At 41.0% G+C, this 22,053-nt stretch overlaps 1 protein-coding gene and 1 long non-coding RNA gene across 3 annotated transcripts; both read left to right on the top strand.

Annotated features, from left to right (window-relative positions):
• The first annotated feature begins 7,050 nt into the window (after positions 1 to 7,050).
• On the top strand, positions 7,051 to 9,983 carry LOC123990439. Its single transcript, XR_006830636.1, has 3 exons — positions 7,051 to 7,110; positions 9,643 to 9,662; positions 9,842 to 9,983. It is a non-coding gene; the product is annotated as an uncharacterized LOC123990439 (long non-coding RNA).
• A 135-nt stretch (positions 9,984 to 10,118) lies between these two features.
• Positions 10,119 to 14,778, top strand: LOC123991628. 2 transcript variants are annotated; one of them, XM_046293260.1, is made up of 11 exons: positions 10,937 to 11,066; positions 11,764 to 11,783; positions 11,962 to 12,156; positions 12,299 to 12,504; positions 12,753 to 12,797; positions 12,957 to 12,972; positions 13,199 to 13,399; positions 13,503 to 13,705; positions 13,802 to 13,837; positions 14,045 to 14,090; positions 14,331 to 14,778. In XM_046293260.1, the coding sequence occupies exons 1-11, from the start codon at positions 11,059 to 11,061 to the stop codon at positions 14,333 to 14,335; spliced, it is 981 nt and encodes a 326-aa protein (XP_046149216.1). In that variant the 5' UTR covers positions 10,937 to 11,058; the 3' UTR covers positions 14,336 to 14,778. The 2 variants fall into 2 exon arrangements, with proteins under 2 accessions (XP_046149217.1, XP_046149216.1); XM_046293261.1 differs by lacking the exon at positions 11,764 to 11,783 and having other exon boundaries at positions 10,119 to 11,066; positions 11,960 to 12,156.
• Positions 14,779 to 22,053: the final 7,275 nt, after the last annotated feature.

The following is a 22,053-nucleotide window of genomic DNA, read 5'->3' as shown; positions in this document are numbered from 1 at the left end:
GTGTCAGAATGATAACTTCCAAAATCAGTGTGCTACATGACATTTATCATGAAGTCACCCAGGTGTTCCACACAAGTAGCCCACATGTACCCAAGTGGCCAAATTGGTGAAGGTATACATTTTGAACCAAATAACTATATACAAAAAAACAAAATGGTATTCTAACACCCCCCCCCCCCCCCCCCCAAAAAAAGTGAGAGAAATAAATGGGGGGGAAAAACAGGGCAAAAAAATAATTATTGATCAAATATATATATATATATATATATATATATATATATATATATATATATATATATATATATATATATATATATATATATATATATATATATATATATATATACACATTTACAAAATAACATGGGTAACTATTTACACACTTTCAATATTTGGAAGACCCTCAGTCCTCTATCAAATCAAATCAATTTATATAGCCCCAGCCTAAAACCCCAAACAGCAAGCAATGCAGGTGTAGAAGCACAGTGGCTAGGAAAAACTCCCTAGAAAGGAAAAACCCTAGGAAGAAACCTAGAGAGGAACCAGGCTATGAGGGGTGGCCAGTCCTCTTCTGGCTGTGCCGGGTGGAGATCACAGTGGTTGTAGAGGGTGCAACAGGACAGCACCTCAAGACTAAAAATGAACAGTTTAGGGTTCCATAGCCGCAGGCAGAACAGTTGAAACTGGAACAGCAGCAAGGCCGGGTGGACTGGGGACAGCAAGGAGTCATCATGGCAGGTAGTCCTGAAGCATGGTCCAAGGGCTCTGGTCCTCCGAGAGAAAGAAGGAGAGAAAGAGAGAGCAGACTCACACAAGACACCGAATAAGACAGGAAAAGTAATCCAGATATAACATACTGACCCTAGCCCCCACCCACTACATTAGAGGGAGCATCAAGGAGTTTGCTGGCTACAGCACCACTGCACCAAGCCCTGTTCCTTCTGCTCCTGCCACAAGTGTTCATCTGCACAAATACATTTGCGCAGGCATGGATGTGCCTAAGGGCCAAAAGTATATATATACATACACACACACACAGAGAGACATAGGCTATGGTCGTTCTTATACAAACAAACAGACCTTCACTCACAATGACTAGCTAATGTGTACTTTACCCATTTCATTACATCTTTATATATTGCAAATCAAATGTAAAAACAATCACAAATAATATTTTATATTAATTTAATTTCAAACAACGGCATTAGCATTGTAGTGGCCAATAGATTCAAACATGACACGACCAATAACTTTTTGAATTCAATGATAGACTTTTAATACACCCCCGTATCAGAAGCCGGAGAGCCCCGCAGGACTCACCCCCTTTCCAGAGCTCTGGCTCCAGTATTTATCCACATATTGCATATGAGCCCATCCCATAAGTAAATTACTTACATTTACATTTAAGTCATTTAGCAGACGCTCTTATCCAGAGCGACTTACAAATTGGTGCATTCACCTTATGACATCCAGTGGGACAGTCACTTACTTTACATTCCAATCTGTACATTCTGCTTGTTCAGCCCAGTAACGCCCACATCTGCTTTCGGCCAGATTATATGATGTCAAGACCTTTCCCTTGACCTAAAGATAATAATTTACATCCCTCCTTCCTGTGGCCTGTGCTCAGACCCTGTAATTAACTCTGTGTCCCTATTGTGTGTGTCTCTAGATTTTAGTGTGTTCAGCTGCCCTGGTCGCCTTCTCTCCATATGGTTGTCTAAGATCAAACAGACTTGTGTCCCCTGTGATGTGACCGATGCCTGCAATCCATCAGTTAGTCACCTGGCCGACCCCGTCCCCAGGCAATCCATCAGTTAGTCATTGACTGTCCAGCTAGCCTAAGCATCTATGTGTCTGCATTTTTAGTGTCCCCTATGACCTTTAACTTCTTCCTGCCCTATACAATACAGAATGCATTTTACCAGAACAGAACACATAAGTGTACCTTTTTCTCTTTTGTTATCAAATCATGTATATAATTAAATCATGTATATAATCTCTCCCTCAGCATGAGAGCAATTTACCAGTCCAATACAATGTCCTCTCCGTTCAAAAAATATGCCTCAGTTTCAGTCTTCAAAATGGAGTCTTCAAAAAAGCAGATGCCTCACTTTCACAATGAATCCCCTTTAAAATTGTTTCTACATTTGTATATCTAGCCTTAGAATTAGCTTTCCTTGACTTATTCGCCATGATGTTGGATAAATAAACAGCTGAAGATGCAAGTCACCGAAATACTGCTGTGCGTAATAAGCTTTGCTCCTTCGAGGTAGAATTGTCAATGGCGAAAGAACGGTCCTTACGCCAGCGTTTAATGGAAAGGTTTGTCTTACAACAAAGAATCATGGGATATTACCGTTTACCTATGCTCATTGGCTATCTACCCCAGCTAGATTTCAAGACGATCAGTGGTCATTGGGTTAAAAGACAGACAATCAACGAGACAGTGGTCATATAATTGGTGCACAATGGGCTCGTCGCTTGTTGTCTTCCAATCGTTTTTTCCGAGTCAATATATCCCGCAAAATGACCCATCCTTTTGGTTGTGTTACAAACAAACAGTTGATTGCAAGGAAACCAAACATGACTGGATGAAGTCAGGGAAAGTCTGTCTATTTTACGTTGGATGTTATGCCGAAAGTTGAATGACACGAAATTCAACAAGATAAGCGTTCACAAAATGTTTTGTGTTAGTCTATAAAAAATGGATTTAACCGAACAAAAGACCATTCATTGTGTAACAATGAGCCTTGGGATTGCAACCAGAGCAAGATCTTCATAGGTAAACAATTTATTTCAATGCAATCTGTGATTTCGTTACGCAAGTGCTAGCTGAATAAGTAGTTTGATATGGGGGTCTGTGCTCAGATAATCGCAGCGTATTCTTTCGCAATAAATAATTTTAAAAATCTGACAACACAGTTGGATTTGCAAGATTCTAGGCTTTCAAACCATGTGAGACACTTGTATTTTCATGAATGTTTAATATGACTATTTATGTAGCGATCACCTATGTTGTCGAATTTAATCCCGCTAACGGGTTCGGTGCGCAGAGAGGTTAATGAAAACCATCTAACCTCTACAGCAGAGCGCTTTCTACACACCCACTCCTTTCCACACGCCCAGACTTTCCTTTCGACTCATCCACTGCCTTCAGTTCAACACACCCACTCCTTTCCACATACCCACTGCTTTCCTTTTGACACACCCACTTGCCCATACTCCGATCGCCATATTGAGCTGCAGATTCCCCTTTCTCGTTCTGAGATCACTCACTCTAGACTAATGAAATACACGTCATCAGGCTACCACCACAGAGATACTGTAATCAACAGCTACCACCTCTTCACTCCCTCCTCACACATGCTGTATGTTTAACTTTCTCTTATAATCAAACAGATCAACTGGCAAGAACAGCTACAAGGTATTACATGTTTACTTTTTCAAATACATCACAAACCAACTTTGCACTTGTTGTTGTTGAGTGGATGTCAAGGGAAATGTAAAATATTACGCTGTTATTTATGCATTGCGATACTCCTCTCCAGAGTGGAATGTCGCAATGCACTTGGGATATGTGAGGTGAAAGGCGTGAGATACATCACCATGACAACATGAGATACATCACCATGACAACATGAGATACATCACCATGACACCATGAGATACATCACCATGACACCATGAGATACATCACGCTGGCATAGATGTCCTCTTTTGGGAAGGTCACCACAGGCATGGTTCCAATGGCCAGTACGCAGTTGGTTTCGCAGAGAATCGCGACAGGGCTGAAGAGTGGTCTCGCCTGAAGAAAGGTGCTGGAGTCTTCTGCAGACCTACACAAACACAAAGAGAAAAACAAATATGTCCACAAAGACAATTCACACTCTTTGTATGTTATGGTTAAGTAATGAAAATTCTAATACATGCACACATTTCTTACCTCAAGGATGTGAAGCATAGCCTCACTTGCATGTCCTAACTTATTCAGTGGAGCCACAGGTGATGGGAATATATCTGGTAAAGCCTTCATCATGGCGTTCGAGTGCTTCAATACAATGTGATTTTCTGGATTTTTAAGAAGAAATATCTTATTAGACAAAAAACAAACATATATTGCCTTTATTTAAGATATTTAATCCAACTTTGGTTTCAATTTTTGCAGTGGAAGCCTGAATTATTCTAAGACAAATCAACGTTTCAGATAATTCATCTAGTACTGAAAGCCTAAGCTGTAGCTAGCTAGCACTGCAGTGCATAAAATGTTATGAGTAGTTGCCTCAAAGAGAGAAAATGACAATAGTTGAACAGTTTTGAACAAATTAATTTCTTCCAAAATTAAGGAGAATAGAGAGTGAGATAAATTTGGTTGTATTTTTTAAAACTTTCATTTTCACTTAGCTAGCAAATGGAGCTAGCTAGGTTAGCCTAGGGCTATTGTGGTGACCATATTACCGCCACACCAGCAGTCATTTTTCACCACACCAGCAGTCATGAGTCCTTCTGTAGCTCAGTTGGTAGAGCATGGCGCTTGTAACGCCAGGGTAGTGGGTTCGATCCCCGGGACCACCCATACGTAGAATGTATGCACACATGACTGTAAGTCGCTTTGGATAAAAGCGTCTGCTAAATGGCATATATTATTATTATATTATGAGTCATGACCACAGTAAAATTCCACGTAACCATTGAGTCATGGTAATCTCCTTTTATGCAATCTGGACATGTCTTTGTAGTACCCAACTTGCTAACAACCATCAGGTCGCTAATGGCCTGGTACTCAGGGCTATATTGTCCCTCAACCACAAATGTCCCTCAACCACAAATGCATTGAAAATCACATACAAAACTTATCATCAAAACAGTAGGCCTATCGTACTTTTAAAACTCACCTCACTATGATGATCCATTTGAACAAAGAACTTCAACAGCAGGTTAAAACAGTGTAAAACATGTTTTCTGTGGATGTTGTTTCAAAGCCTAATACATGGACAGTGCTTTCTAAGGTGATGATTCATTCAAAACGCGTATGAGCCCAAGCCCCCCCCCCCACACACAAAAAAATGTTGAATTCAAATTATGATTGTGCCATTATACAATACATAGTCTACCACATAATGTACATGGCAGAAAAAACACAAAATTGATTTAAGATGTCTTTGGTACATAATTGGTCTAGCCTATACTCAAAAATTAAACAATTTGAGTAATCACCATTGAGTGTGGACTGTATTGTTAGGAATACTGGATGGGCTGGTTACCTTATGATACACTCCAAAATGTATATCCATGAGTCTGGGAGAGAAAGTTTAGGCCTAGGCAATGCTGTTGGTTCATTGATTGTGCATGGCGGCTTACAGTTATGCTACAATTAGTGAATTTTTATTTGATTTTGAATATCCTAGTAATAGGGAATCTTTTTTATATTTTAATAATTAATTGATGACACTTTAGCTATACAGAATATTTCCCCACCATGCATTTCCTCCTCTCTCTCCTTTATTCATTTCTTGAGTGTGCAGATGGGCTGTCAACAGTTTAGTGAAATCGTGTAGTGTTGCTATTGATGATCCCGAACATATTTCACTTGATTTCCCAAATTAAGCACTGGGCTTCAGGAACAGGGTTGGAGAGCCCATGGCATACAGAGTTTGGGCAGAATATCACCTGTCACGCAGTGAGAGCATGCTCTTAAAACAGTGATTGATGCTTGGCGTGAAATAAGTCTATATTAAGCACATGATCTGTTATAAAACCGAAGTAGTCTACAAAACGGACCTGCGGGAAAGCGCACAGCCTCCATTCAATGGGCTATTTGAGTGTATACTGATAGCACACTTGATGAGAGATACACACTTGATGAGAGAACAGCTGTGCAGCCTAAGGCAAGGAACAGAGCACAAGGTTTTTTTTTTTCTACTTTCTCAAATCCTCAATAGCCTATATTCGCATCATGCAGCCAATATATGTTTTGATTTCTAAGACATTCTAATGTTTATATCATTCAAAACTAAAGTTGCCAAATAAATCTAAATCTAACATATAGGACCTGCTTCAAATTACAATTTTTCACTCAACTTCGCCACTTCATATGTGCATCTGCTCTGTAATGGGAAAAGTATCCTTTCTATTTTATTCAGCTAAATTTAATTATGTTCTTCTTACTATCAAATCTGAAACAATTAAATAATGACATGGGACTTCTAAGCATGACATGGGACTTCCAAGCATATCTTTTCAGCTAAATGAACAAGTCCACAGCCTATGGCATGGAGCATAACCAGATAACATAGGCCTAATGTCAGAGTCGAGTGTATAGGTGGCAGGGAAGTCAGGCGCAGGAGAGTCAAACGGAGTGTAAATGGAGTCTTTTAATATAAGTCCACTTAACATGCTCCAAATACATACATACATACATACATACATACATACATACATACATACATACATACATACATACATACATACATACATACATACATACATACATACATACATACATACATACATACATACATACATACATACATACATACATACATACATACATACATACATACATACATACATACATACATACATACATACATACATACATACATACATACATACATACATACATACATACATACATACATACATACATACATACATACATACATACATACATACATACATACATACATACATACATACATACATACATACATACATACATACATACATACATACATACATAAACGAACATGGGTATGAGGAACCGTTGTGCACCTATGCAACATAAAACAACACTTGACATAAAGCAATCTCTGACAAAGATATGAGGGGAAACAGAGGGTTAAATACACAACAGGTAATGAATGGGATTGAAAACAGGTGTGTGGGAAGACAAGACAAGACCAATGGAAAATGAAAAATGGGATCAATGATGGCTAGAAGGCCGGTGACGTCGAGTAATGAATGGGATTGAAAACAGGTGTGTGGGAAGACAAGACAAAACCAATGGAAAATGAAAAATGGGATCAATGATGGCTAGAAGGCCGGTGACGTCGACCACCGCCCAAACAAGGAGAGGCAACGACTTCGACAGAAGTCGTGACACCTAAAGTAGGCCAACTCATATTCTGTTCATCTGAAATACATTCTCTTCATTTCGTGAGATGCTAAACCTGTTTATATTAATTCATGTTCAATTACCGTGAGAGCAGCAATCGTTTGCATGACAATAACTGGCTGACAAAATTGAATGACCACCACAGCCCTAGTTTAGCTGTCACGTTGGTATAAAGGGAGCGGGAGACAGGTGCAGGAATGCGTAATAGGGTTTTTATTGACCCAAATTACAGCGTGCCATGTCTCCCGCGTGCCATGTAAACTCACACGACCAAAGGACATTGGAACAATCATCGACCTCGCAATGGAGAAGCAAAGGGCACGTTATTACAAACACAATCAGTAAGGAATTGGAACCAGGTGTGCGTAATTTACATTTACATTTAAGTCATTTAGCAGACGCTCTTATCCAGAGCGACTTACAAATTGGTGCATTCACCTTATGACATCCAGTGGAACAGTCACTTTACAATAGTGCATCTAAATCTTAAAGGGGGGTGAGAAGGATTACTTATCCTATCCTAGGTATTCCTTAAAGAGGTGGGGTTTCGGGTGTCTCCGGAAGGTGGTGATTGACTCCGCTGTCCTGGCGTCGTGAGGGAGTTTGTTCCACCATTGGGGGGCCAGAGCAGCGAACAGTTTTGACTGGGCTGAGCGGGAACTGTACTTCCTCAGTGGTAGGGAGGCGAGCAGGCCAGAGGTGGATGAACGCAGTGCCCTTGTTTGGGTGTAATGACCATAGGTTGACCGATTAATCAGCATGGCCGATTAATTTGGGCTGATTTCAAGTTTTCATAACAATTTTTGGATGCCGATTATGGCCGATTACATTGCATTCCACAAGGAAAGTGCGTGGCAGGCTGACCACCTGTTATGCGAGTGCAGCAAGAAGCCAAGGTAAGTTGCTAGCTAGCATTAAACTTATCTTACAAAAAACAAATTTCTTCACATAATCACTAGTTAACTACACATGGTTGATGATATTACTAGGTTAACATATAATCGATGTAGTGCCTGTTAATTTATCATCGAATCACAGCCTACTTCGCCAAAGGGGTGAAGTTTTAACTAAAGCGCATTCGCGAAAAAAGCACAATCTCTGCATGAATGTACCTAACCATAAACATCAATGCCTTTTTTAAAAACAATACACAGAAGTATATATTTTTAAACCTGCATATTTAGTTAAACGAAATTCATGTAAGCAGGCAATATTAACTAGGAAAATTGTGTCACTTCTCTTGCGTTCATTGCACGCAGTGTCAGAGTATATGCAACAGTTTGGGCCGCCTGGCTCATTGCGAACTAATTTGCCAGAATTTTACATAATTATGACATAACTTTGAAGGTTGTGCAATGTAACAGCAATTTTTAGATATAAATGTAACAGCAATATTTAGACCTTGGGTTGCCACCCATTTGATAAAATACGGAATGGTTCTGCATTTCACTGAAAGAATAAACGATTTGTTTTCGAAATGATAGTTTCCGGATTTGACCATATTAATGACCAAAGGCTCGTATTTCTGTCTCTATTATATTATAATTAATAAGTCTATGATTTGATATTTGATAGAGTGGTCTGACTGAGCGGTGGTAGGCAGCAACAGGCTCGTAAGGTTTTACAGAAATCTATCTAGTAGCAGCCACCACAGCCATTTTAGAATGGCAGTGTAAGCCAATCAGCTCATTTGTTGTTCAACCCTATGTGCCATTCCATAATGGCTGCTGTGGCTACTGGTAGCTAGTATGAGGACTAAAAAGTTTTCTGCGAAAACGAGCAGTATTTCAATCTTCTTGATGGAGAATTGTGGATAAAGGTAACATTTGTAGTACAATGGCATTTCCCATCCCTGCATTGAGGTACGTTTTCTGACCAAATCTGCCGCAGGCTCCATGGTGTCTTGATGAAACCATATTTGCGTTCCGACCTCAGTGTAGGCAGTGTAAACGAGCGTAACTGTAGATGGTATCTTCTGGCAAAGACAAACACTACAGTATCAATTCTCCATAATGCATACCCTCCTTGAGATACCTTCATTCCCGAAACACCCACTTTGCGGAGACAACAAATGAGATTCTCTTCGCATTCACCTCCACTGTAAAAGGGACATTTTCTTTCAGCCAACCAGTAGGAACAGGTTTGTCTTGAGCAGACACGAAACAGATTTGAGATCAGCTACATCCGTACATGCATTTCCCCACATGGCCCCCAAGCATTATAGCTGGTCCAGAGACAGTGTCTAATTAACAATTCTGTAAAATAGATAGATTAGATTAATTTACAACTTTCACTTTCTTGTTTCCTGTAAATCACAAGGTTAAATAAAGGCAAGAGAGGAGGTGGGTGGGAGACTGCATAGTTTATGTCAGAGAGATCTGTCATAGTCAGAATGAAAGTGAAAGATGACTTGAAATATTTACATTGTCTGCACACTGGTTGTTATATTATACAGTAAGATATGTTTTGTTTCCCTGTCTGTTACATGATTCATTAACAAATGTCTCTGTTCACTCCCCTTACAGATCCACAATGGAACGTAGAGGTGATTATTTGAACCGGACACAGACCTACCACTTATTTTATAGAATGTTTGAGGAATGTTTAAGGTCAGATCTTAACTTAGTCTTATAACTGTCTGGGCAGTGAACTAAACCAAAACATTGCTACTTTTAGTTTTAGAGTCTATACTTGACTTTTCTCTTTTTTTCCATTATAAAACAGAGGTGACAAGGTTGATGAAGTACTACACCATCACCATCGTGCACCTGGCGACCTGGTTAGCGTGCACTGCGCCCGGCCCACCACAGGAGTCGCTGGTGTGCAAGGATATCCCTACCGGCCAAGCCCTCCCTAACCCGGACGACACTAGGCCAATTGGACCTCCCGGTCGCGGCCGGCTGCGACAGAGCGCGAACCCAGAGTCTCTGGTAGCACACCGGGAGGCCCCTGTATTTATTTTCTTAGTCAACCTTGTGTTCTGTTTCGTTGTGTTCTTGAACGTAGCCGTGTCTTTGATTTTTGTTAATTGATTTCACCTGTGTTAGTTACTCACCTGGTCTCATCAGCTCCTTATTTAGTTCAGTTCATACGTGTTTGTGCCTTTGTCAGGTATTGTTTGTTTTGACTCTACTAAGCCTTTTCCTAGCGCGATTGTGAGAACCAGTTATAGCCTTCAGTCTTAGTTTTGATTCACAAGCCTGTTCCCTTACCTGTGTATGATCATTGCCTGCTTGTGACCACGATTTCTGCCTTCTGTGAAGGTGAAAAAAATACCTGCTGTGCTCTGCACGTGAATTACAATACCCAAGGCAGTGTAAACAAGCACAGCTGTAGTCGGTATCGTCTGGCAAAGCGAAACACTAAAGTATTAATTCTCCATATTGCATACCTTTTTTGAGATTACGTCATTCCTGAAACGCCCTCTTCGCGGACACAACAAACAAGATTCTCATCTCATTCACCACAACTGAAAAAGGGACCTTTTCTTGCAGCCGACCAGTAGAAACTGGTTTTGTGTTGAGCAGACTCAAAACAGATTCCAGATCAGCTACTTCTACCCTACATGCATTCCCCCACATGGCCCCCGAGCCTTGTAGCTGGTCCAGAGACAGTGTCTAATTAACAACAATATCACAATTGAATCACTAATATGTGATTTCTGTATGAATAATACTCATAATGTTAGTGACAAGTTATGTCATTTTTTATTTTATTTTTTACTTTTACAATGAATGTTAAAGGGGCAGTTGAAAAAACAGGTGATCCTGCAGTTCTAAAAGCCTACTATAGTGTCTCTTGAATATGAAAGTGAAACTGTTTCTGATAAAACCATCTCTTTTCCCTCAAGCTGTGTACTTTTTCACTTTCCTCTGGACATCAAAGAAGGTAGTCAGATTTCCTTTCAGTAGTTATCTTCCAAAAGGAATTCACACATCATTATGGTTCAGTAAGTCAATTTACCTGCTTACATTTAACACTAACTGACACATGATACAGTTAAAGGCGGATCTGATCTGTGTAGTTTTTGTTCAATTGATATCCACACTTAAACATTGAAAACTGATAATTTCCGAATTGATTTTTTAATCTTTTTCCACTAATTGGTCTTTTTGAGAAACAGATCAGCTTTTATTTCAATATTTGGTCTAAACTTTAGAATTCGTGTGCTTGTTAAATGAGGTCATTATGTTGCAGATGAGTTGTTCTTAGGAGATCACCTGTCTGAAAACTCATGCATTGCTCATTGTTCACCTTTCATTGAGTTCTTATTTAACACCACTATGCTTTATGAATAAGTCAAATTGATGTGGTGTGTATAGGCTACTGGTGCAGACAAGAACATATAATGGGGTTTAAGATGCTAGTTATATGGGTGTAAAATAGATGTGAGCAATTCACTTTCATTTTCTTGTTTTCTGTAGATCACATGGTCAAATAGAGGCAAGAGGGGAGGTGGGTGGGAGACTGCATAGCTTATCTAAGTGATATGTTCTAGTCAGAATGAAAGATGACTTGAAATATTTACATTATATGTAAATACAGACATTGTCTGCACACTGGTTGTTATATTATACAGTAATATATGTATTTTATTGTCTGTTACATGTTAATACATATTTGTTCCCTGTTCACTCCCCTTACATATCTACAATGGAACGCAGAGGTAATTATTTTAACAGGACACAGACCTACCACTTATTTAAATAATGTTTCAGGCCAGATCTCAGATCTTTCAGGCCAGGCTTATAGTTGTCTGGGCAGTGATCTAAACCAAAACATTGCTACTTTTAGTTTTAGGGTCTATAATTGACTTTTCTCTTTTTTTATCCATTACAAAACAGAGGTGCCAAGGATGATGAGGTACTACACCATCACCACTGGCAATACTATGGATTCCCATGTCCAATTTATGAGACAACTTGGAGGAGGCTTCACTGAAGTGATGTCACCAGAGCAGAGTGATGTCATCATGGCTTTCTGTCCCATCGTCTCTCGTGCTGGTACTGATATTGAGGCAGCACTGCAGCAGATTCCAGGTAGCCAAACCTCAAAGCATCCTCCAAAACTATACTACTGTCAATTTTACCTCGTCTATCTCCATATCAGTTGATCTAGATAGAACATGTATCAAGTGGCAAATGACATGAATAAATGCATTGTCCCTCATTCTTTTGACAGAGGGTAAAGATGTCATTCTGGTAGTCCTGCATCACTATTTTAACCCAGAATGCACTGTACCTGACAGCAGCAGACTAGTGACCAGAAGTAATGTAATACTCACAGTGGATTGTCTGTTCCATGAGAGTAAGGGAGGACTACTGAACTGTCCTCGCAACAAAGCAGCAGTTGGTAACATTCTGAACCGGCTGAACAGGAAGCCAGAGGTAGTTCACCCATGTTCTATGTATATCTGTCATTCAGTCAGGATCATTCATGAATTGGACACACAAACCAGACTCAGCTGGTTAACAAAAACAGTACATGCAAAAGCAGACATTTTAACTGAAGCATTTTATTAGACAGGGTCCAAGAGTGTAAATAATTTGTTTTCATTTAAATATGAGTATTTGTTATTTTTAATGAAAGTATATTGAACTACTTTATTCAGTGTATTGCAATATTGTATTCATAGGTGGTAGATATCGGCATGGACATCCCTGATCACAGAAACAGGCCAGTATGTATATTTTCATTTTAGGAGTTGCCACTTAACAGCTGACAACATTACCAACAATTGTTAACCACTATATGATCTCATATTTTAGTCTGATACATAGTTTATTTTTTTACAAAGTTTATAGAGATTTTTTATGTCATTTGTAACCTCTCTTTGCAGCATACATTTCTTCAAGGTAAGTACTAACCATAAATCAGACATTAATATGATGTATATGTCCAATATCTACATTCCTTTGTCATTTAAGATATTGGGGGATCAATCAAATAAGCACAGTGGACTACTAGTGTATTCTTCCCCTTGAACTACTTTTGATGTAATACAATTAAAAATATAATGCATTATATCTAGATAATTCACATTATGTCTACATTTTCTTCATATTGTCTATGTCTCTATAGGGATGTCAGGAATGGTGAGATTCTTCATATTTGTGGTTGGCAATACCTTGGGTGCTCATGTGGATTTGACAAGACATCTCGTCATCAGAGGAGGCTGTACTGAAGTGATGCCACAAGAGGAGAGTGACGTCATCATGGCTTTCTGTCCCATCGTCTCTCGTGCTGGGACTGATATTGAAGCAGCACTGCAGCAGATTCCTGGTAATCTAGTCAGGGCAGGTTCAATCCATCCAAAATTCATTGGAAAAGGCAAACAAAATAAAATGGTAATGAGGTGAAGTGTATTTTGTTTTCCTTTTGACAGCTGGGAAACCTGTCATTCTGGTAGTACTGCACCACACCTTCAGCCCAGACTACACTGTACCTGACAGCAGCAGACTAGTGACTAGAGGTGATGTAATACTCACAGTGGACTGTCTCTTCCATGAGAGCCAGGGACTATTGGAGTGTCATCGCAATGAAGCAGCAGTCAAAGAGATTCTGAAGAAGCTTAATATACATCCTGAGGTAATAACTCATCACCGTCATTTTTTCTCGCATCACTTTGTTAGTTATGTACAATGAGAGCTAAAGATAATGTTTTAATATTTCTTTATTTTACAGACCGATTCTGGATCTGTCTGTATGGGTCTGCTCATGGTATGAAAAACCAATGCAAATGACAAAATACATCAGCATTATACTGCATTATACCCTCTCAACCAATTTTCGTATTGGGATTTTTTATAGTTTTTATTCAGAGGTCTACATGTTGCTTGTAAATGTAGTAAATATACAGTACAACCTCCATACTATTCTGAAGGTTCTGAAGCCAATATGTCTTTTTTCAATTGTTTTAATTTCCAGATGGTGTGTTCCTGGATCCTTGATTGCATCAGGGCAGTCAGGCGTTGTAAGTCCATCATTAAGTAAAGCTCAATTCTACAACATTACACTATTTACAGTTGCTTATGTTCACGTTATATTCATAACTAATAACTATGTAATCCATATATGTAGATTTGGGTCATTATGACATATTTTTATAGAGGTTATATTGTTTGCATTTCAGAAACATTGACTGTATTGTGATAATTGTACTTTACTGTAGCTAACTGACATACAGCTTTTAATGTTTTCTACTCTCTTACAGGTTGACAGAGATCACCATTTGCATGTGTTGTTGGGCTCATTATGTTTATTGTTCTTTTGTGTTTGGTGGTATCTTTGATTGTTTCTTTCTGGAAACAATGAGGTTTATCATAATAACCTAATGGAAATAGAGCAAGTAGGTCTAAACATCAACAGAGGAATAAACTGTAGAAATTACACAGACAACACAGATAAACTGATTTAAATATACATTAAAAATAATGAATAAAGCCTAATAAAGCACCTACTCTACATCTATCTATCTATCTATCTATCTATCTATCTATCTATCTATCTATCTATCTATCTATCTATCTGGATAGTATATTAGTTTAAGATGGCATGATGCTCATGTAATATTGTAGGACTACTCTGATAGTATATTCTGTGTTGTCACTTTGTTCTGCTTTGACTGCCCTTCTTTTAAATATTAAAGTCATGAAATTTCAGTTGCTTTATGAGTGTGTCATTGATGAAGCACAAATAGTCATCAAATCTAATCAAATGTATTTTATATAGCTCTTCGTACATCAGCTGATATCTCAAAGTGCTGTACAGAAACCCAGCCTAAAACCCCAAACACCAAGCAATGCAGGTGTAGATGCACTACATGCGCTCAAACAACTTGGCTACAATGTAGCCACCTACTGATTTAATTGTTTGATACATTTACATTGTGAAATGTCTACCCGTACAGTACACTTCCCTTAGCAAGGTGACCTTCCATTTCTCGCTGTTTCAGTCTCCCTCTGTCATTCCGACCTTGCCGTTAAGCTTGTTTACACTGAGCTGCACTAAGGTCAGAACACAATCATGGTTACATTAAAACACAGTGGAGTCCACGTGAGACATAGGTAGGAAAACGTAGGGGTGGTATGTGCTAGGGGTGTGCCGACATGGCCATACTCGTATTTGTAATTGTATCTGTAAATTGACAGTTGATAGTCATATCGGATCGGATAACAGTCGTGATAAAAAAACGAAACTGTTTGAATATTCCCGAGTAGATGTTTGGAAAATTCCTCCCTGTACATTCTCACTGCAAAAAAGCTGCAGATTAGGAGCAGCGAGCGGATGGGTGCTTGTCACGCCCTGACCTGAGATATCGATGTTTTATTTTTATTTTGGTTAGGTCAGGGTGTGACTAGGGTGGGTACGCTAGTTTTGTATTGTCTAGGTTTTTGTAGGTCTAGTGGTTTTTGTAATTCTATGTTGGCCTGATATGGTTCCCAATCAGAGACAGCTGTTTACCGTTTACATATTTAGGTAGCCATTTCCCTTTGGTGTTTGTGGGATCTTGTCCATGTGTAGTTGCCTGTCAGCACTCATTTGTATAGCGTTTCGTGTTGTTATTTTGTTAGTTTGTTCAGTGTTAAGGATGACGCAGAATACAGTTCCCATGCAGGAACATCACTCAGCGGAATTTCAGAGCGCCACCTATAGTTTTTGATAAAACTCAAACTTTCATTAAACTTTCATTAAAATACACATTCAAGGCAGTGAATTAAAGCTACACTCGTTGTGAATCTATCCACCGAGTCAGATTTGTAAAATGCTTTTCGGCGAAAGCATGAGAAGCTATTATCTGATAGCATGTACCCCCAAAATACTGCAACGTCACCTAACACGACAGATTTTGCGGTAGCCGGAGCTACCCAAAACGCAGAAATAAAATATAAAACATTCATTACCTTTGACGAGCTTCTTTCTTGGCACTCCTAGATGTCCCATAAACATCACTTTGGGTCTTTTTTTCGATTAAATCGGTCCATATATAGCCTAGATATCGATCTATGAAGACTGTAATCAAGGAAAAAACTGAGTTTGATAACGCTATGTCATTTTTTTAAATTAAAAAAGTTGACGATAAACTTTCACAAAACACTTCGAAATACTTTTGTAATGCAACTTTAGGTATTAGTAAACGTTAATAAGCGATCAAATTGATCACGAGGCGATGTATATTCTATAGCTGTACGTCTGGAAATAATGTCCGGGTAAATCTCAACTAAAATATCCGGTCGGAGACCTGAAGAAATGGGCTGCCTCTTCTTCGTTTGACCAAGAAACAAATCCGAGACAAATGACAAGACTGTTGACATCGTGTGGAAGCTGTAGGTATTGCAACCTCGGACCCATTTAATCTGGGTCATGTTTAACAATGGGTTGAAGTGGCGCATGGATATATTTTTCCATTTTCAGTGATCAGATTTTCCTGCACTTTTCGATGAAACGCACGTTCTGTTATAGTCACAGCCGTGATTTAACGAGTTTTATAAACGTCTGAGTGTTTTCTATCCCCACATACTAATAATATGCATATACTATATTCCTGGCATGAGTAGCAGGGCGCTGAAATGTTGCGCGATTTTTAACAAAAAGCTGTGAAAATTCGCAGTCTCCCTAAGTTAATAAATAAGAATGTACGCACACCACACTGCGCCTTTGTCTGTTCTTTATAACGAACGTGACAGTGCTTGTTCGTGTCCTCAAGTCACTTAGTCAGAATTCTTATCAGCATTTCATATATTTTCTCTACCCTTGCCCCGCTTGTTAGATATTATGCACATTGATAGCTTGATAGCAAACATCCTCACCATGTGATTTATCATAGTAGCAGGCAGCAGCCATCTAAATAGTGGAGGCTCCTCAGAGGAGGAAGGGGAGGACCATCCTCCTCAGTGAATAAAACTATACTAAATATATTCACGTCACCAAATTATTTATTAAAACAAACTGTTTTGCAATAAAGGCCTCAACAGCACTCTGTAGGGTAGCACCATGGTGTAGCTGGAGAACAGCTGTATTCTGTCCTCCTCTGGGTACATTGACTTCAATACAAAACCTAGGAGGCTCATGGTTCTCACCCCTTCCATAGACTTACACAGTAAATATAACAAGTTCCAATGGACATCCTCCAACCTATTAGAGCTCTTGCAGCATGAACTGACATATTGTACACCCAATCAAAGGATCAGAGAATTAATCTAGTTGTCAAGGGATTCTTCTGTTGAACGAGAGGCGGACCAAAACGCAGCATGGTTATTGTGATACATCTTTAATGAAGATGATAAATGAACAATATACAAAACAAGAAATGTGAAGAACCTAAAACAGCCCTATCTGGTGTAACAAACACAAAGACAGGAACAATCACCCACAAAACCCAACACAAAACAGGCTACCTAAATATGGCTCCCAATCAGAGACAATGACTAATACCTGCTTCTGATTGAGAAGCATATCAGGCCCAAACACAGAAACAGACAAACAAGACATCCAACATAGAATGCCCACTCAGATCACACCCTGACCAAACAAAACATAGAATATACAAAGCAAACTATGATCAGGGTGTGACACTAGTACTGAAGGCATAAACTATAGCTAGCCTGCACTGCAGTGCATAGCATGTGGTGAGAAGTTGACTCAAAGAGAGAGAAAGATAATAGTTTAACAGTTTTGAACAACTTAATTTTAACCAAAATGAAGAAGCAAGATAGAAAAAGAGATATTTTTTAATTTAAATATAATTTATCTAGTTTAGCCTACTCAAACACCTGGCTCAAACAGAGGGATGCTATGTTAGCTAGCTGGCTATGGCTATCCAACATTGGAACTCTTCAAGTCAAGGTAAGCTTTTGGTTTTATTAATTTATTGCCACCAAGGCCCGCTGGTGTAACTGCAAAATTCCTTGTTGACTGTACACTGTACACTGTACTGCATGATTGTAGCTGGTTTACTAATGCGTTAGTTCTAGTAGTTCTCGTTAACTATGACGTGACAGAGATGTACGGTATGTGTAGCAGTTAGTGGTCATGATATGAAGGTTTCGCTTGGAAAGGTTTTTCGCCTGGTCACAGACAGCTGATATTTTGTGCACTGAAGTCCACAATTAAATGGTAAAGGTGAGAGGAGGAGAGTGCGTAGATAGTTGTGCGAGGGAATTATATATACTATGAGCAAAGTGATCATTCTGTTTTTATGTGGCTGTTATGAAAGTGAACTGTGTTTGCGTGTGATCAGGGGGGCACCTACGTTATCGTAAACTTTTATTCATAGGCTAGGTTGTAGCAACCTCATGATGGGTACGGTAAAAATTCTAGTATAATGTTGTTGCCTAAACCTATCGATGTTACATTGAGCTGGGTGAATGGAATATGAATTACAGTCATCCAATATGCTGCCATGCTCATTAAAAAAATAATTTTAAACGGGATACCGACCGCCACTGAATCTAAATGATCAGACCAAAAACATGAAGGGAAAGCTGATAGGGTGAAATTATGAAGCAAGTGGCTGGAGAAATACAGCTTCACTCTATCCAATCAGAGCAGCAGGATCAATGTACAGCCCATCCTTGTTTTTACAGACAGCCAGTTGAGTTCTACAGAAATTTGCCCATATCTGTTATGGTACTCATTTTGTCTGACTATTCGGCACAATCCTAGTATATGCCACTGTACTCAAAATGTTACCTTTTCTACACTGATATATTGAGAAGATTGAAATACTGCTAGTTTTACAGAAAACTGCCCTAGCAGTAGCCACCACAGTCATTTAGAATGGCAGTGTCAGCCAATCAGCGACCTTTGTTGTTCAACTCTACGTGCCATGCTGGTAGCTATCATGAGGACGAAAAGGGAAGTTATTTGGAGTACAGTGGCATATCCCATCCCTGCATTGAGGTACGTTTTCTGACCAATATCTGCCGCCGGCTCGACGGTGTCTTGATATAACCATATTTGCGTTCCGACCTCAGTGTAGGCAGTGTAAACAAGCACAGCTGTAGTCTGTATCTTCTGGCAAAGACAAACACTACAGTATCAATTCTACGTATTGCATACTTTCTTTGAGATTACTTCAATCCCGAAACGCCCTCTTTGCGGAGACAACAAATGAGATTCTCAACTCCTTCACCACAACTGTAAAAGGGGCAGTTTCTTGAGGCCAACCAGTAAGAACAGGTTTTGTGTTGAGCAGATGCAAAACAGATTCCAGATCAGGTACTTCTACCCTATATGCATGAAACCCAAAAGGCCAACAAAAATACACTCAAACAAGGAAATAGGAGAACAAGCCCGCACGAAACAGAAGCGGGCTGAACAGACTATATATAACCCTATCCTAACAACCAAACTAGAAACAGGTGCTACCAATTAGACAAAACTAAACGAACACAGAACAATGGATCGGCGATAGCTAGTAGACCGGCGACGACGACCGCCGAGCGCCACCCGAACAAGAAGGGGAGTCACCTTCGGTAATATTCGTGACAGTACCCCCCTCCTGACGCGCAGCTCCCGCAGCGCGCCGACGCCGGCCTCGGGGACGACCCGGAGGCCGAGGCGCTGGGCGATCCGGACGGAGGCAATGGAATTCACTCAACATAGATGGGTCTAGAATATCCCTCACCGGAACCCAGCAGCCTCTCACCCGGCGTCTCGAGTCCAGAATAGCTCGTATCTTGTACGCCGGGGACCCCTCGATGTCCAGAAGGGGCGGAGGAACCTCCGGTACCTCATCTTCCTGCATGGGACCAGCTACCACCGGCCTGAGAAGAGACACATGAAATGAGGGGTTAATACGATAATACGAAGGAAGTAATAATTGATAACAAACCTCATTTATTCTCCTCAGGACTTTAAATGGCCCTATACACTGCGGACCCAGCTTCCGGCAGGGCAAGCGGAGAGGCAGGTTTCGGGTCGAGAGCCAGACCCTGTCTCCAGGTGCAAACACGGGGGCCTCACTGCGGTGACGGTCAGCGCTCTTCTTCTGCCTTATACTCGCTTGGCGTAATGACTCTTGGACCGCCCTCCAGGTCTCCTTAGAGCGCTGTACCCACTCCTCCACTGCAGGAGCCTCAGTCTGGCTCTGATGCCACGGTGCCAGGACCGGCTGGTACCCCAACACGCACTCAAATGGTGACATGTTGGTAGAGGAGTGGCTTAGTGAATTCTGGGCTATTTCTGCCCAGGGAATATATCTTGCCCACTCCACTGGCCGGTCCTGGCAATACGACCGCAGAAACCTACCCACCTCCTGGTTAACTCTCTCCACCTGACCATTACTCTCCAGGTGATACCCTGAGGTCAGGCTGACCGAGACCCCCAGACGTTCCATAAATGCCCTCCAAACACGGGAGATAAATTGGGGGCCCCGATCAGAAACTATATCCTCGGGCACCCCGTAGTGCCGGAAGACATGGGTGAAAAGAGCTTCCGCAGTCTGTAGGGCCGTAGGGAGACCGGACAATGGGATAAGACGGCAGGACTTAGAGAACCGATCCACAACGACCAGGATTGTAGTGTTACCCTGAGAGGGGGAGGTCCGTAAGAAAATCCACCGAAAGATGGGTCCACGGCCGTTGTGGAACGGGAAGAGGTTGTAATTTACCTCTTGGCAGGTGTCTAGGAGCCTTACTCTGGGCGCACACCGAACAGGAGGAAACATAGAATCACACATGCCTCCTCAAAGTGGGCCACCAGTATTTCCTCTCAAGACCTCTCACTGTCCTATAAATACCTGGATGACCCGACGAGGGTAGACAATGAGCCCATCGAATCAATTGATCACGGACAGCCAGCTGCACGTACCTACGACCCTCTGGATACTGTGGAGGCGCAGGTTCCCCCCTTAGCGCCCGCTCGATGTCCGCGTCCACATCCCATACTACCGGTGCCACCAGCTTAGCTGCCGGAATGATGGGAGTAGGATCGATGGACCTGTCCTCAGTGTCATAGAGTCTTGACAGCGCGTGAGCCTTAGTGTTGAGGGAACCTGGTCTATACGAGATAGTGAAACGAAATCTGGTGAAAAACATGGCCCACCTTGCCTGACGAGGATTCAGTCTCCTAGCTGATCGGATGATATACTCCAGGTTACGATGGTCAGTCCAGATAAGGAAAGGGTGCTTAGCCCCCTCAAGCCAGTGTCTCCACACCTTCAGGGCCTTAACCATAGCCAACAACTCCCTATCCCCCACATCATAATTCCGCTCCGCTGGCCCGAGTTTCTTTGAAAAAAAAGGCACAGGGGCGGAGCTTCGGTGGCACACCCGAACACTGTGAGAGCACCTCTCCAACCCCAGCCTCGGATGCGTCCACCTCTACTATAAACACCAAAGAAGGGTCCGGATGTGCAAACACCGGCGCCTCAGTAAACATCGCCTTCAACTTATGAAAAGCTCCGTTCGCCTCTGCTGACCACTGCAAACGCACCGGCCCCCCCTTCAGCAGTGAGGTAATAGGGGCAGCTACCTGACCAAAACCCCGGATAAACCTCCGGTAGTAATTGGCAAATCCCAAGAACCGCTGCACCTCCTTTACCGTGGTCGGAGTCGGCCAATTACGCACGGCCTTAACGCGGTCACCCTCCATTACCAAACCAGAGCTGGAAATGCGATAACCCAGGAAGGAAACTGATTGTTTGGAAAACTCACATTTCTCCGCCTTCACATACAGGTCATGCTCCAGCAGTCGTCTAAGAACCTTGCGCACAAGAGATACATGCGCAGTGCGTGTAGCGGAGTAGATCAAAATATCGTCAATATACACCACTACACCCTGTCCGTGCAGGTCTCTGAGTATTTCATCCACGAAGGATTGAAATATAGCTGGAGCATTCTTTAGACCGTATGGCATGACGAGGTACTCATAATGGCCCGACGTAGTGCTAAATGCAGTTTTCCACTCATCTCCCTCCTGAATACGCACCAAAT

This window comes from Oncorhynchus gorbuscha, linkage group LG12, assembly GCF_021184085.1.
Source record: "Oncorhynchus gorbuscha isolate QuinsamMale2020 ecotype Even-year linkage group LG12, OgorEven_v1.0, whole genome shotgun sequence".
Taxonomy (NCBI): Eukaryota; Metazoa; Chordata; class Actinopteri; order Salmoniformes; family Salmonidae; genus Oncorhynchus; species Oncorhynchus gorbuscha.
The sequence above is the reverse complement of the archived record's forward strand: the minus strand, read 5'-3'. Positions and strand labels throughout refer to the sequence as shown.